General features: G+C 39.4%; 1 protein-coding gene across 9 annotated transcripts in view; it reads right to left on the bottom strand.

Moving 5' to 3' along the window:
- Window positions 1–17,560, bottom strand: part of LOC133278565 (SAM and SH3 domain-containing protein 1-like) — a 535,664-nt gene continuing 518,104 nt past the window's right edge. For all 9 annotated transcript variants that reach the window (XM_061471499.1, XM_061471503.1, XM_061471500.1 and 6 more), the window contains 6 exons: window positions 16,359–16,568; window positions 15,526–15,676; window positions 12,752–12,865; window positions 5,322–6,451; window positions 4,622–4,753; window positions 1–3,834 (listed from right to left, as the gene is read on the bottom strand). In XM_061471499.1, coding sequence (XP_061327483.1) covers window positions 3,574–3,834; window positions 4,622–4,753; window positions 5,322–6,451; window positions 12,752–12,865; window positions 15,526–15,676; window positions 16,359–16,568 — 1,998 coding nt within the window. In that variant the 3' untranslated portion in view covers window positions 1–3,573. The remainder of the gene's footprint in view (window positions 3,835–4,621; window positions 4,754–5,321; window positions 6,452–12,751; window positions 12,866–15,525; window positions 15,677–16,358; window positions 16,569–17,560) is intronic.

Raw genomic sequence — 17,560 nt, 5'->3', positions numbered from 1 at the left:
GAGAGAGACCAAGGAAATTTATTTACCTTTTATCTATGAACAGTATGACATATAATTATAGACAAGTTTTGATACACAGGAAAACCCTTTTGTCAACCATTTTTTTTTGCTAAATGAAACAGCACAATAATCTTTACACATTCATATTTTGTTTTTTCTTTTTTTTTTTTTCCTTTACAATACACAGCTCTCTTGGGTTGAAGCAAACTGCAGGACATATTGAGTACTGGTATATTACAGCTACTTACATCATTTAAGAACAGCAAATGGAGAAAAATAAGTTATTTAAATATTGATTTCATATACAGAAAGTGCAACTTTGTTAGTTGTTACATAACTTGCTTGACGGTTTTCATTCCCCAGAGTGTCAATTAAAGATAAAAGTATCTTGGACCAAAAGTATTATTTATTTTAAAAATAATACAGTACAACTACACAGCTGTGACTTGGTGAATCGACCACTATTGCTGCTCTTAGAGATGATGACCTGTTTGAGTAATGCAATGTTTGATGCTTCCAATCATGCTCCCAGTTTGCATTTGAAGCCAGGCTCATAAGAGAACACAGGGAACTACGGGCATTGTTGCCATCCAGGTAGTAACAGAGGGTTATTGATGGAAGCTCATGGTTATGACAGCATTCAGTAATAATGTGGGCTTGCTGCTTCTATTCTTAAATAGCTGTTTGAGTTACAAAGGTACAATGGATAAATACTTAACATCGTTAGCCTGAGCAGAGCAGATTAGGATTCCAGCAGCAGGTTTCCTTTGTGCTTCCCAAGAGCTTATAAGCAAACTTTTGCTTAGAGCACTGCATGGTTGCAAGATGTAAGAGGTTATGGCTCTCATACTTCACCGCCTCACCTGCTCAGGGAACGCCACAGGTCCCCGAAACCATAGCAGGGACGCTCAAACAATGAGAAGCTTAAGGCTTTTTTAGATTAAAATATCAACTAAAATTGTAAATCAACTAAGACCACAGAGCACAGTCTTAAAAAGAAAAACAAAGCAACTATTAAAATTCACAAATCTCAGACTGCTCACTCTGGCCCTGAAGTGAGGTTCCCTGGGCTATGTAATCATTTTAAAATCATTTTAAACACAAAGAGTGTTTGGCGCACAGGTTCAGTTTATTCCCGTAATTGTCCTGCTATTAAGAGAGAGAAAGGTAATTAGTATGAGAGAGCTTTATTATGCAACTTGCCTTCACTGCAATGCAAGGAAATTTGTTTCCTTTTTTTATTGCATATAGCCATTTTGGACTTTTCCCTTGCTCCAGTATAGCTGCTGTCTACTTCTACTCAGTTCTGGCCCCTGCTAGCAACCTCAGGAAGTCTCAATACTCTTTCCATCTCCTGCGTACTAATAGTTGCCATGTAAGCCTCAGAGAGGAACAACAGACAAATCATCATTATTAAAATGACACTTCATTTTTTTTTTTACTTTTTTTTTTTCTTCATTTTCTGGGTTTACACCAGCTGTGCAAAACATCTGTGCTGTGTGTTTCCTGATGCTGTCATATTAGAACACGCTGATCACCCACACACTTTGCTTGAGAACAAAAGCTTCGGTTTTCCTTGAGAATCACTTCAAGTTACACCAATGAATTAATTGCCTTCACATGAGAGTGTGTGGTAGACAGTGGTGAAATACAAAAGGAGGCAAATAAACCTAACACCTACCAATTTGACCAGAAGACAAGTTACTTCATATCTGTATTAAAATGCATAGTTCATCTAACTTAAAATATGACCATGAAAGGACCATATTAAGTTAGAAATCATGGAGTAACCACAGTTTTGAATTCATCAGTCTAAAAGAATTTTATCAGGAAAAGTGTCATTAGTCCAGTATGAGGCTGGGATAACTGAAGCACCAAATCATTAAGTTCCTTGTCTGGGTTTATACAGTAAGTTGATGTCAGAACCGATACTGGAAAGAGCCACGCTTCCTGGCCTGTGCCCAGGTTTCTATACTCTCCCCCTTTACTGGCCAAAGTAAGCTTGCTCTGTCCTTCCATGGAGCCTTTGCGCTACAAGAAGCTGAAGGACACACCATATATAGACCACAAAGAAAAATCTAGTTATGTGCTATTCATGCTAATCTGTATTTGGTATAGAAAATGTGTACCCATATAGAAAAATAAAATCTGTCATTAGCCACATATTTGAATGGAACGTTTTACATGGATTTAGGCAGAAAAAACATCATTAGAGCACGGAAAAATGGCTCACCACATACGCCAGAACAATGCTCTCTTTCAGTGAGAGGTAATATTTTAACACAGTCATGAGGGATATCAACTGCCATAAAAATCACAGTGCAATTAATAAGACTATATATAGGGGGTTTTCATCTATGCAATGGAATTACCGATCTGAGGATATCTATGGGACACAATTTGCTTTTCTGATGCATTTTATCTCCCACAAGTGAATTTTCATTTGCAGAAACCCACTGTTAGGAATCGATATGGTCAGGATACCAAGTCAAAGCTGCAGCATAATGATTGACAATATAACACAGTACACAGAATATGATTAAAATGAAAAGCAGTTACATATATACAAGGCAGTTTATCTTGTAACAGTTTAGTAAGAACAGTAAATGCAGACTGTAGTGAACAAGAAGTTAGCCTGACAACTGAAACCTAGCATAACCCTGCATTTGTAAAAGCATCTCTACAACACAGAAGGTGTTATGATGAGGCATTTTATAGAAGCTACGTTAGCTGGAAATCACCCTAAGTGCACCTTAAGGGTGACAGGTTGAAACAAGGCTTGGGAAACATGAATACAGGTAAGTGAACACTAGGTAACTGCTTGAAAGCTTATTTTAAGGCAAATAAAAAGCTGATTGCTATAAAGCAGTTATAAAAATGACCTCAGCTCTGTACAAATGAAAAGAAGCATTCTGACTCTCCGCAGGTTACTTGCAGCAGAGTGACAGAGATGGACCACATTGAAAACTAATTCCAGTCCATTAACTTTGGCCTAGCTAAAGGCTTTGTGGCATATTGGGACCTAGACCAAGCAACAGCAAAGATGACCGGGGGAGGCTGTGTTTAGCTCTATACTGTTAAAATAAACAAAAGGCATTTTCCAAACAGCTTCTACTGGAATTTTGCACCTTGGCTTGTGCCTGTTTAGGACTCACCCAAGGTACATGGAACCTGGATGTATAGAAGCTCTCCATCCTAAGAAGCTCTCCATAGAAACAGGGCCTATTACTAGTATTACTTTCATAAACTTCAAGAAAAATGCATGAGGGTCCCTTAACTCTGTGAAGCTGTCTGATTTTCAGGCCAACCCTGTGCACTTTATGAAATAAGAATACTTTAAAGGGGAATGAGAGTGGATGAAAGTACCACATCTATGTTACCTGGTGGTTGCTTCTTTTCTTCTTCAGTTGCCAGAGACAGCAATAGAAACATTTCATATCTTTCGAAGAAGATATCTGCCTGTCCTTGGGAGCCACTTCATCAATCACTTTAGCTATGTGAAATAATTAGAGCAATACTGGTGCAGGAAGAAGCAGTGGATTCTCAACCAGGCAATGCCACACTATGGAGCATTTAAATTGCCTCTGGATCAAGAGGTTTGAAGAGTCTTGCCGCTGCCAGAAGCTTGCTTATATGCCTTTCCTCTGTGATGCCAGCTTCCTGAAGATAAGTTTGTGACAGAGAAGGCACTTTCCTCAGTGTGTTAAATCCTGCTTCTGTGAGCAGGCTGGAATACATAGGTAGACCAATGGAAATCAGCCAGTCAGATACAGAGGAGATAAGTCCTGGGGATACAGGTTTTCGGCAAATTTCAGTGAGCCCTCCACTTGGAATCTGGGCAGTAAAGAAAAAAAAAAGAAAAGAACTCTTAATGTTAAACATAACTGCGTGCTTTACAGCAAGTCTTTTGTTTTTTTTTCCCCAAACTGGTAGAATTGCATAGCAGACTTTTCAACTTGTCTCATGTCACATTTGTCAGTATGAGACTGGTGTGGGTAGAAAGGCTAAGGTCACTTGGCACAGAAGCAACAGCAATATCCAGCTCCTTGGGCAACTGTCATGTGCCATTCTGAATTAGTTTGAGATCAGTAAAAAATAGCTAGTGACAAGACTTTCCAGGGTGATCCATTTAATTTCTCGTTAGGACAAAATAATACCAATTTTGCCTATTGCCACCTCAGACAGACCAAATCCTTTTACAGAAAGCCATGAAAGCTTTTGACAGTCTTCCCCTCCTGCTTTTGCTAAAATGTGGGCAGTAACACAGCTTAAGAAACAAAAAGGAGTGTAAAACTTTTCAGAATTCAATACATAAGCATTTAATACATACCACCCTTAATGAGCAAATCTGTTAACCACTGCTTGCGGTTTACTTAGACTACTATTACTCAGTCAGGAGAGAGGACTATCCACTCTCCTTTCAACTATTAACTGTCACCCTTTGGGACAGGGGGAGGTACCTCCTTCCCCTGTAGTATCCCTATGTACACTGTAGTACCTGCTGGGTAAACACAGGGAACGCTTTTGTACCAGGACTTCACAGGTGTCTCCCTTTACCAATAGTCAACCCTTTTTGAAAGTCTGCTTATAAATAAGAAACTGTGTTTATGGAAATACTCACTGCCATGCGATGCTGCTTTCTCAGCTGCTTTACCCGGATTTGGTCCATGTTTGTAGCAACATCCTTTTCAGGCTGATCTAAGTCTTCAGAGTACCTCTGTACCAAAGCCTCAGGAATGCCACAGCGACCATGCTGAATGTTCCCAGCCAGATGCAAAGGAGAGAGGACAGACAAAAGAAGTGTATCAATACAGACCAATCAAGGCAAACATAAAGGGAAGTGCAGGATGGGAGCAAGAAGGAGCTGTCCTCAAGATTCCATGAAAACCGAAAAAGCAATCTCTAAAGGAAGAACTGGGCATTAGGATTCCTTCCTTCCTAAAAAGATGTCGTAATCACTATGCTATGAATTCGGATTTTCTTGGAAGGATAAAATCTAATCATGCCTTACTTTTCCAGTTCTACTTCCCCCCACTGGCCAAGAAAGAGACATTTCCATGTGCAGTGCCACCAAAGTATTGGTGGCCTGAAAAGACAAAGGTTCAGAATCAGTTTGTGATTTCTCAGTAACCCTATAATACAAGGGTTACTTCAGGCACAAGGCTTGATAGTAAAGAGAAACATGGTTATAGAATGCCTAATGTCCCAATGATACACGCTTTATCTCAGCTGGTGAGTCACAAGAATACAACAGAAACAATAAATGAAAGACTAACCCCTGGAATGCTAGTAGAAGAAAAATGTTGATGTACTCCACTTACCTTGTCAGAGTATGGTTCTTCAGTAAGATCAATCTCTTCGGACTGCAACTTGTTTTCTATTACCATTTCCAGATCCATTCCCCTGCTACAAGAGGTTTTCCTCGCTGAAGCAGGACCTAGTTTTATCACATGCTGCTGAACACTAGCAGTCTCTGGGAGCTCGGACAGCCAGGGTGGAAGTGGGCTAGGAGGGGTACTGGGCTCCTGTTCAGAAGATGTCCTATGGGCAGGTACTGCGTGACAATCAATGGGAGTGGATGAGCTGTTTTTTTTTACTGGCAAACATGGTGCTTCTAGACTTGAACGGTTCCCACTTGGGATTGTGGGAGGATGATATAATCCATTAGAAAGGCGTTCTCGGCATTTTTTGGCAGGGACGGGTGGTGGCTGAGAAGGATTTTTTGGTTGCATTCTTGCCTCATTTGTGCCTTTTTGCTCAGCTTCTAGACCTCCCTTGAGGACTGCAGCATAATCAGCCCGTGCAAGGTCATGCAAGCCTTTACTTTGTATTTCCAGAGGCGTCCTTGTAAGATGCGTCGCTAAGGAAGGCTGAGCTTCACAGTTTTTCAGAGGGAATGGAGCAGGCTTTCCACCTGCAGTCTCCATTACAGAGCAGTCCAGTTCCTTAGCTCTTCCCTTCTGAGAACTAGCAGCTCCTTTACCCTGCTTAGCCATCAAGTCATCTATGATACAGTTGCCTCCACGAGACTGAGGTGGCAGGGCAGAGCCAGTTGCCTTTTTCGCTATATCCAGTGAATCCTGAGGAAAAGAACCTACTTCCTTGCTAGTGTCCTGTAGGTTAGTATTGGACTCTCCCTGGAGATCATCCAGTGAGTGAGATCTTGGCCATGTATCTACATCCTGGGGGCCATCCAGAGTTTCATAGCTCCGACAGACGGCAACCGGTAAACTCCGACGGTTCTTCTTCAGACCCATAACAGCTGGAGGTTGGACAGAGCTCTTCAGAGCACGATGGCTCAATCGGCTGTCTTTCTCCTCTTGCTGCAGAGTTTCTATTGACTTGGTCAGTGGAAGTGTAGGATAATTTGATAGCTGGCTTCTGCTGAAGTCCTTAAAGCTGTGCTCACTTGTTGATTTTGAGGGCAGAAGACAGGTCCTTCGAGTTTTACCTAGAAGCAAGCAAATCACAATCCACCATTAAAAGTACTCACAATCTGCAGTGTAAATAACAGATCACTTCTAAATGCATTTGAAACAAAATTATTTACTTGCTTTTTCGTAACTCTAGATATACAAGAACTCGGTGCCATTTTAAGCATATAAATTTGTGAGCTTCAGCTTTAAGGAAGAACTGGTAAACATGACCATGCAAAGAAAATTCATTTGGAATACTTAATATCCTTCCTACTCCCCAGTTTGCAGGGATTTGAGGTTTAGCTCCACCTTTTTCAGTGTAGAAATATCCTACAGTTAGAACTGATACCTTATACCCATTACATGAACCCTTTCGTTCATGTAATGAACACAGAGAATATAACTCAAAGGACATACCTCTTTTTTCTACTTTTCTAATTTGTTTAGGATATGGGTAATTATGTTCACCTTTTAATGAAGTTTACTAGATTGCTCAGAAAAGCCTTTTTTTAAAAAGAAAAGCTCCAGTTTATTCATTTTAATTACCAAGTGTGCCAATGTTATTTCATCTTTTAAATGAGCAGCAAACTATTTGCAATGGCAAACCAGAGAACAGAGAAGTGTTAAAAGACTGGTTTTGCACCAGTCCCCTTGTGAAGTTACTTTTAGGGACAGAAGAATTTTATTGAAAAAGGGCTTATACTAAGAGACGGAGAAGAGTTTCAAAAGGGAGTTTCAGGTGTGACTGATCTTAGTGTTATTCTTATGTCATAGTGTTTTATTGAAGTGGAAGGTCTTAAGAGATGTGGTGTTTTATTATAATCACTTAAGACGAGATGACATGAATCAGTATGAGCAACATATTCTTCGTAAGCTTTATTTTGTATTTTTACAAGATAAGCATCACTGATTTTGAACAGTGAATTCCATCAAATCTGCTTGACAGAGAAATTCTGACCAAAGGGACAGAGCTCACTGGAGTATTCATTAGTATGAAATACAAGGACATTTTTCAAATACTGCATAAATTATTTAATTTTCTTTTTAACAAGACAGAAGTAAATTTGTCTCAAAGCAGATGACCTCTCAGAATGACATCACATCCTGAACAGTTATTGCTTTAGGGTGACAGGGACACTTTCCCCCATGTACAATAAGTGTTCTAAAATCAGGATAAAGCTTTACATTTCTTTTTGCAATGGGGAAAAAAAAAATAAAAATACACCAAACCCCCAATCCAACAGATTTGATTAAATGGTCTCAAAAGTCTGTAACAACAAGTAATCAATAGCTGCCAATTAAAAGACCAATTACTTTGGTGATCTGAGTAATTTTGCTAACTTCATTGGAACAAAATTAACCTGGTGCACTTTTAAGCAATAGATGCTTTCTTCTCATATAGCTCACCTTCAAAGCTTTATCCTGAAAGAAGCTCAATGTTTGAGTTTTTAATAATGTTCACTCCTCACTTTGAATACGAATGAAAGAATCTGTTTAACACCAAAAAGAAATAGCTTGCTTTCTGACTTTCTCTTGCCTCTTTATCTGCTCAAGGAGTTTAAAAAACAAAGTATCCAGAAAACCAGTACAGAAAATGGAGGTTACATTTAAAGAGAAATGGAAAACATTTCCCTCAAAAAATACTGGTCACATTTACTGGTATGTCAGCAAGGTTATTCCATCGAAAATCAAAGTGAGCCTGCAAGGATGATTGCCAGCACACACGAACTCCTTTCTCAGAAGCTGTATGGTTCACAGCTCAACCCAAGCTAAATATTAACATTACCCCAAAATGCTAATAAAGACACATCACACATTAAGTTGGCACCCTTGCTACTACGTTGAGTTCAGGTAGCTCAGAGAAGCAGCAGAAAGACTTCTCTGTCTGCACCTTTCCATGGTGCTAGGCCACCACTTTCTGAAAATAACTTACAGCCACATTAAAAAGACATGTTTAAGAAATGTTACATTCATTTTTTAGTGCTTTTAGGCACTAATGTCAATATGTAATAAGTGTGGAGAGTTCTCTTTTCATTATTTGTATTTGCCAGTACATGTCTGACTTGTGCAGTAATTCACCATACTGTCTGGGGCTTGCTGTTGCAGCTCACATAACAAAATTCATGAACCTCCTTTTCGATCTGAAATAAATACTTAGGGGATATACTGGATTAGGAAAGCTCACTCAGGAACCTCAGCACTGAAAGGAAAGTTGTGAGAAATGCTACTGCTGTGCAGTGCAAGCTCTCACCGAAGCCACAAGGGTAGCCAGTAAACAACATTAGTTTGTTAAGAAATAGGATATGATTGTGTAAAGCAAGTAGTCAGGGAATGGAAAAAAGAAGAGATGGGGAATAGAAAAACAAAGAAAAAAAAAAGTGAAGAAAAAAAGGAAAGAAAAATTTTGGAAAGTGAAATCTTCAGTTAATTCTAGCCCTGTTTGGCATAAAAATACAAACGTAGAGAGAATGGGATGAAGTTCACAACATTTTGTCTTGAAAATGTATAACCCAATATGCAATCTTTAAGCTCTCTGCTTCAGAATGGTTTCAAAACAGTGCTAGGTTTAATGCTACTGTTTTGTACAAGATTTGAGAACATAATTTCTCTTACACAGATTTAAATCAACAGCAGTATCAGGAATGCAGCTGTTTTCTAGCTATTCCTTCTCTCCACTTGACTACCAAGTGCACCTTCATTATACTTCCGAGGCATTAAACAAAGAAAACAGACTTTTAAATATGTTTTTAAGTTGTTTTCATAAAGTAGAGAGCTATATAAACAATGTCCACAAATTTAACATTCCCTCCCTTTCTCAGGGAAACAAAGAAGAAAAAGCCTACAATGGTTAATGTGTATAGCTAGTAAGGCTTAAAACCTTTTTAATGTTAGCACATTTTTATAATAATTCGTTCTTATGAATCCTTGGTACAGATAAGCAGTCTAATAATGCCTTTCTTAGTGCTGTCAACTAGAGCAGCATCTTTGATTTAAATGCGTGCAGAATGACACAGGTGTAATGGTGAAAACTAAGGTAACAAAGGTGGTCTTTGCACAAAACAAATGGAAAACTTTTATTGTTTCCAGGTTCAGTTCAAGCTACAGTCATACTTCAACTCTTTTGTTTAATGCTATGGTGCAGTTTTGTTAGACAAAGCAGTGTCCACCTCTCATGGTACTTGTTACCAGAATACAGAGAAGGAATTTATCAATTTCCTGTCATCATCTGCCTCAGGAGAAAGGAGATTATCTTGGGGAGTATTTTCAGAGGTACAAGAATTACAGCTAAAATTTTCAGTGTTTCTCTTAGCATCTTTTTTCTGTATGGAAGGTTGTCCTCTGAAATTTAAGTACTCCAAACCAGACGCAGAACATATTCAGTGGTCTGAATTAACATCATTTGGCATTGCTTTCTGTGGCTATATTTTGCGTGCATTTGAAATAACGCTGTTGACACAACAAAGATGATGGCACAGAAGACAACTGTAGCCTCATTGCTTTTGTTTTGTTTTTTTTTTTTAACTGATTACAAGCTAGCAGAAATGCACACTACATTAGGCAATGTGGCCACCTGTTCTGTTGCTTCCTTTTCTCACTAGTTAGCACTGAACACTTAAGTGCTTAGGATGCCTACTTGGCACTATGGAAATCGGGACTTCAGTATCTGAACAAATCAGAGTGCACCCTTATCCCACCTGATAAAGCCATGGTTTGTCTGCTTCTTCAGCTTTGCATACTGCATGCACAATTCTTATCCCTTCACATCCCCTCTCCCCTTAAATAAGCCATACAGCACAACAAGAAAAGGTTCAAAGACACCAGGCATGATCAGGGACATGAATGCCCTATAAGGAATAAGAACTAGAAGGGCGCTGACATGGGAAGGAGTATGACAGAGGTCAATACAATAGTTAACTGGTCTAAACACTGTTAGGATGGAGGTTCTATGGAAGACTGGGGATGTTCATGTTTCAGGAAAATGGATGAATGCCAGGAAACAGTAGCCAAATTTTTAAGTCCTTAAATGATTCACTCCCCAAGAGTACCCTGGGAAGCATCAAATATGCTTGCTCTACTCCTGTACTATTCTCTAGCTATCTGCTTTTGGCCAGTCCTCTGAGAACTAGATTTCCGATATGGTTTCCAAATATGTTTCAGATAGACAACGCTTGCACACAAAACAAGTACAATAACTGCACCATTGTCAGAAGTCTAGAAGAGAGCTTGCTCTCTCTGCCTTGTTTCAAACCAAGGACTGGACTATATGGACTAATAGTCTGATCATGGCTGGTTGCTGTCTGCTCTTACGTTCTTCCTAACACTGAATACATCCCGAACTGTATATTCCTTGCTCTTCGTAAGTTGGAATAAAATCACAATGGTGCTCTAAGTACATTGTGTATACTTATGAGAATACCCAAATATTTCTGCAGTGGGACCCAGAGCAGTACCTGTAAAAGATACACATGTGCCACTGCCATTGTACATAGCAAACTACACTCTAACAAAAATGTAAGAGCAACTCTGAAATCTTAGAACTGATGCCAAATGGTGCAATATCAGCCCAAAACAAGGCACTATACTAGATATCAAAATACTATATATAACCACTCCCCAGAAAATCTGAAGAACCATTTCTTCTCAGAATATATTTCCCATTTATGAAGCACAGTTTATTATTGCTGCTCTGCTCATTGGGATGTTTATACTAGACAAATGATTATCCTTATTTTAACGGATGAGAATCCAATGTATTTTGAAAACAATATGCATATAAACAACTATGGTCCATGAACTCTGCAAAGAAGGCGTAGCACATTTCAGATTAACCAGGCTTGACAAAAATCTCTGAATGAATCCCATACCAAATGTTCTTTTCATAATGGTTTTCAAAACAAGCACTAAATGCATTTGTGAGCAAAATGATGCAGAAATGCAGCAAGCCATACATAAAGAGCAATATAAAAATTATCAGTGGTAGTTTACATTCTGCAAAACTCAGATAGAAATATTAGTTTAAATGTAATAGTAAGTATCTAAGCAGACAGGCAATGCCAATTGCTTTCTAAAGATTTTATTATATTGTTAAAATAAGGAAAATGCACAGGCAGCAATTTAACTTCAGTGCTACAGCTATCATTATGATGGCACTTAAGAGATAAAAAGGGAAGAAAATTGTCACATATGCCATATATTTAGCCATGATTATATTTCAGCATGCCTACTGGACGGAGATTCATATTCAAGGAAAAAAATTCTCTCTGCTTTCAGGAATTTAGCATATTGTTGATTTCAGCATTCAGCCCCAAAGCAAATGGCAATTTTCTTCAATAAATGGTTATTTCTGAGTGGCAGACTGACAGAATATGCACGTACTAAGAGAAGGACCTTTAGCTCATATTTTAAATGGGAAAAACAGCCGCTACAAGGGGTGTACAGTATCTCTATTTATTCTGTTGTTTCTGTTTAAGATGGATGTTAGTTATGAAACCAGGCGGTCCGAGGCCAAGCCATGGCTCAATTGCTTGGGCTGATAATGCCAAGCTCAAACCAGTTTCATGTATTTTAATATTTCATTCCTAATGACAAGATTACACCATCCTTCAAGTAAAGCACACTCAGTCAGCACAACAAACTGATTTCTTCAGAAATCATAACATCTCTCATGGTAATTTTTCAGTGTATCACCTTTCACTGGTGCAAGATAAGGCAATGGGAATTGATACCGTAAGCATTTTTTTCCCCATAGTTTATTTCCTTGCCAACTTCTCAATTAATTTAACTTGCTAGTGTTCATACACTGAAAAGTCCTAAATCTCTGCAGTTGGCTTCTGATCACAGAAGGCAACATGCAATATAAGCAAGCAAAGATATGGCCTAAAACAGAGAACATTTTTTCTAAACATTTTTTGTATGGGTTTTGCTGAAATCCTAATCTCAGTGGAGTTTACTGATTTCTCCATTACCAGCAGTCCCCTAGACATGGGCTGTTGGACTGTAAGTAGTGCAAGCCTCATGAGGCACAGCTGCACGACAATATGACAGGGATTGGAGAAGGCAGAGAATTGCAGTGAGAGTGCCTGTTGCTATATGATCACAGAAGAAAGATGATTTCTGAAATGTGATCCGATTCCTACCAATGCAAATAAATAAATTAGAAACAACAGCAATGAAAACCAGTGGCTCAAGCCAAGAGGAAAAAAGGCAGTCAGAACAAAGAGGAAAGTCAAGTGTGAAGTAGCCTGCGTTAGCTAGGAACAGAAGCAGAAAGTATATGAAGATATCTACTGAAAAAAGGCTGCAGGGATTACAAGGCTCATTGCTGTCACCATTACCATTCTCCAGGTTTTCATTGCTTTCGTAGCAGCCAGAATCCCGAGGAGAGCATCCGGTTAGGCCTTGGCCTTCAATGAGAAGTTTCTCCTGAGATCCTGACTGGTCGCTGTTACCTAGAGGATGTGAGAATACAGTGAAAAACAGGCAAACAGAAAATCTGGCTGAACTTTTCCACCTTCCATTTCCAACACCATTATCCTGTGTGTCCAGAGAAAGGCAATGAAACTGGTGATGGTCTAGAGCACAAGTCTTAGGAGGAGGGAGCGGGGTTGTTCAGCCTGGAGAAAAGGAGGCTTAGGGGAGCCTTACTGGTCTCTACAACTACCTGAAAAGAGGTTGTAGTGAGGTGTGTTTCAGTCTCTTCTCCCAAGCAACAAGCAACAGGACAAGAAGAAATGGCCTCAGGTTGTGCCGGGGGGCACATGACGGGGTACTTATATTGGGTATGAGGAAAAATTTCTTCACTGAAATAACTGTCAAGCACTGAAACAGGCTGCCCAGGGAAGTGGTTGAGTCACCATCCCTGGAGACACTTAAAAGGTGTAGATGTTGCTTAGGGACATGGCTTAGTGGTGGACATGGCAGTGCTAGGTTAACAGTTGACTTGATCTTAAAGGTCGTTTCCAACTTAAAAGATTCTATGATTTTATGATCTTCCCTGTTGTATTAATTGTAGCAGATCACTGCTTTAGAAAAGAGGGAGCATTAAGAACAGCCATCTCAAATGTTGGAAACATTCATCCTGTTTAGTGAAGAATTAAGCAACAGCCTCAGCACAAGTGTGAGGGAGCAGTGTGACACACAACGAAAGCAGAATGGACTGCTTGTGCACCTCAGCTGCCTTGGGGCCAACTCCTGCAACTTACAACTGTGGAAATTTATTTAAAATGATGGAGTCAAAGTTCTAAAACTTAAAAAAAAAAAAAACCAAAAAAAAAACCAAAACAAACAAACAAACAGACAGAGAAAAAAAAACAAACACAAACTCAATGCCCAAAACAAAGGGGAAAAAAAAAAAAAGCACTGAAAAGAACCAAATCAAGTAAAAAAGAATAAAATTCTAACCCTGACCTACTTTTCAGAAGGGCCAAGAGGAAGGATCAGAGGTAGGTCTCACAAAGTTAGATGCTGTCACCTAATGAAGTGGAAAGGCACAAGGGAGAGACTAGTGGTAACAGTTCCTTCCTTCCTTCCTTCCTTCCTTGGTCTGCGCAAAGAGTCAGCACTCAAGTGTGGTTCACCTAGGCTGCACAGGCTGGATTCCAGGAATTTACCTGGATGCAAGATAGAGTTTATGCTGTGTTTTTCTTGTCCTGCAATAAAATGTCAGAAATGGCTACTCCAGTTCCTATTCTCAGCACATGAAAGGTAATTATGGGGTGGAACTAAATGCTGCCCTTCCAAGGTTGCAGCTGTCCGGCCCTCGCTTCTCTTTCTGCTCGTCATCCTGACTTGGAGTTGGAATTTATACTTTCCAACCACCACATCGCACAGTTCTTCAAGTTTTCAAACCAAAATTGAAGTGCCCTAAAAAAATCATTACTTCAGGGAAGCGAGTATTCTAAGTAGGCCTGCAAATAATGAAGAGAAGCTCATATTAGGTAATGAAAAGCTACTCTGATGTAAGAATCTAAATCTGCAACCGCAGTTTTATTGAGGGGTAGAGGAGGACAGAGAAAGTGTGGATGCCTCTTCGGGAAATGAAATGAACAAAAAAGCTATGTGTCAGTGAAAGCTCAGGCCACACAGCATTGTCTAGAGATACTAACCACACATCTCTCTATAACAGAATTAAGCATTGCACTTAAGCATTTAATAACCAGGTGTTTAAATTGCTGCTATGGCAGTTTAAGCTAAAACACAGGATTCACTCACACAATCCATTCCACTGATTCTGTTCAGTGCAATACTGAAGTTCTTCTGACACTTAGGTATAAAGGGGCAATTCAGTACTGTCTTAGGTTGCTGCAACTAGGTACTGAGTGCATCTAAATTTCTGTCTCAAGCTACGCTTGTTTTTCAAATGAATCTACTCTACCATGACTCTATCATGACTACTGTGTGGATGGTACAGCCCCACTTTCTCCTGTGCAGCAAAGATGCCATTGGATTTGACTGCCATGGCTGGGCTCTGCTTTCCCTCATCTTTGCAACCACTTGCTGGAGAACATCTGTACAATAGGCAGAATTGCACTTCTGCCCCTTAGGTAATTAGGTCACTGTCTTCTGCTATTTGCTCTTGACTTACATTTTGTCCCTTTACAAATTGCTGTGTTGTTATGCGTACAACCTGAAGCTACTTGTAAAATCCTGCAGTTCACAGTCCAAGAACCATATGTGCGTGCAGGTAAAATAAGAGAGTTTAATTCACATTTTTAATTCACATTACCCTTCTCCATGGCTCTCTGGGCTTAGATCTTTTTCTTACCCTTGACTATGTATTCTTTCCTGTTCTTCATGCCTCAGCTTCTTATTTTCAGTAGGTTATCTCAGGATTTATTCCTGAATATCAGTATTCTAAAACATATGTGTTGTTCATTTGATATCACATGAGTAAGTTGGGTAGCAGGGCTTACATGAACAAAAGTATTCTGGCAGAACAAATACAAGTCTTAAGTCACTCTTCAAAAATCTACATACTGTTACACAGAATTACCCTGGAAATAACTAGATTAGGGAAAAAAAAGATCAAAATCCTGGACCCAGTTTTCTGCTTTAAGAAGTTTACAAGGTTCTTGGCAGAGCTACTGAAAACTTTAAAAATCCCACGTACTATCATACTCCTGTAGCAGCTCCACTGCTGTGAGGAGAACGGCTCTGTGCTCAGGATCTCGGATGTTCAGTTCATCCAAATCTTCTTCCTCTAAAAGCTTAAAGGTATCTAGATCTTCATATCCATTGAACAGAAAAGTGGGCATGTGCTCCTGCGTAACAGGGAAAAAAAAAGGAGAACTGTAGGACAACATATTTACTTGACAAAGATACTAGAAGAGATATTCATAACCAATAGAAAAAGCAGTAGTTTAGCAAATGCAAACCAATGTATAACAGCAAAATTATAGGATTATAGCTTGTATAAACACTGCTCAGAGTTCAGGGAGGTAGCTGTTCCAGAACCAGAATGCTCACATATTTTTGTATTTGGAATGCACTGTATTGAATGGCCTGGGTAGCATGCTATCCAGACTCACAATATGGCACAGCTCTGTATGAACGAGAATTACAAAGGGTGAATGACTGCCCCACTTGTTTATCCCTTGCTCTTCTGAACAGAAATATGGAAAAAACATTCCTCTTTAAAAAGATGGTTACTACTGTCATTTTACACTTTTTGCTTGCCTTTGAAACGTGGCACCTAGTAGCCACGCTATGCAAGGATTTACAGTCTGCAAGTGCATGCAGCCGCAGCACTTCATCAAGCCTGACAGGCAGTTCTGCCTGGCCTCAGCAATTTTCACTCTGCAGCTAGCACCCGGTTCTGCTAAGTGGTGTCATGATCCTTCAGATTATGAATCTGGTGTGCAGCAGCTTTCAAAACAGTAACTCCAAAGGCATGGCCTCTTCCCACAAGTAAAACTGAAGGGTAAACAGAAAGAGAATTCAGACCTTTAAGTTGATGCGATCCAAGAGATCCTCAACTGACTTGGGCTGAGGCGGTCTGCTTTTCCGGCGTCTCCTGGTGGGCCGCTTTGGCTTCTCTTCCTCTTCATTTAACACGTCCACATAGATAAATTTGAAAGTGCCAACTTTGTTGTTCAACAGGCCCATCCAAGTGCCCATGGGGGGTTTGCTGATTATATCAATAATGTCACCTTTCTGCAGACCAAAGCAGCAGGAAAACCATTTAGGTATGTTCTCTGATGGATACTCAAGCAAAAACCCCACTTTGTCTTATAATTTCATGTACACAGAATGGACAACACTCTATAGTTTTCAAAAGGTTAGCCACAGCTCTTGCAAAAATATCTGATTGTACTTGTTTTACAAATGGGAGAAAAAGGTATTGGCATGCCTAAGGCCACAGAGCAAGCCAACAAAAGAACCTGGAATGGACCCCCATTGTCCTGATTCACAAACCCGCTTAGACCCCAGTCATGCATCACTGCTGTTTCACACAAATGTCTCTAAACTGTGCAATATCAGAAATGGTGCAAATAACATGCTCAGTGTATACAGACACAGCCTCACTTCAAATCTCCTGAGGAAAGGAGGTGTATGCAGAAGTAACTGTGCAACACTGCTACTTTTCCTGAATTGCTCCTGACCATAACTAAGAAATGGACACACAAGCGTTTTTGTATCCTTATAAAGAGATTACTGTATGTACATTTAATAGGAATTACCTGCCCACAGAATTTTAAATAATGAACTATGGAGTCAGATAGTTTGACTTGAATACAACACAACTAAAAATAAAAGCTGATATCCAGAAAAATTAAAGGGGGGTGACAACTCACAGTCAGCAAAGTAATTTAACATTAACTCAAAAGAAGTTGTATTAACTGAAGTGCCTTTAAGAGACCCTATGCGCAGATGCATCCACATTTTTAACATGGATTCTGAATTTTTTCCATTGATGGATTAATTCATTGTGGCAGACAAAGTATTTTTCCAATCTCAAAAAAAAAAAGAAAAAAAATCCTTGCAAAATGGAAATGAATTTGTGCACATTTTTGTTTTTCCAGAAACTAAAGACACAAGTGTCTTTCCCTCCATATGCAGAAATACTGATACTTACATTCTATAACACTTTGATGTAATTCAAGCAAATCTTAAATGTATCAGAATAACACAGGTTAAAAGGCTTA

The sequence above is a fragment of the Pezoporus flaviventris genome, unplaced genomic scaffold (assembly GCF_033815535.1).
Source record: "Pezoporus flaviventris isolate CSIRO_AGI_PZ_B2104156 unplaced genomic scaffold, CSIRO_AGI_Pfla_v1 ptg000066l, whole genome shotgun sequence".
Taxonomy (NCBI): Eukaryota; Metazoa; Chordata; class Aves; order Psittaciformes; family Psittacidae; genus Pezoporus; species Pezoporus flaviventris.
This window is presented reverse-complemented; position numbering and strand designations above follow the sequence as displayed.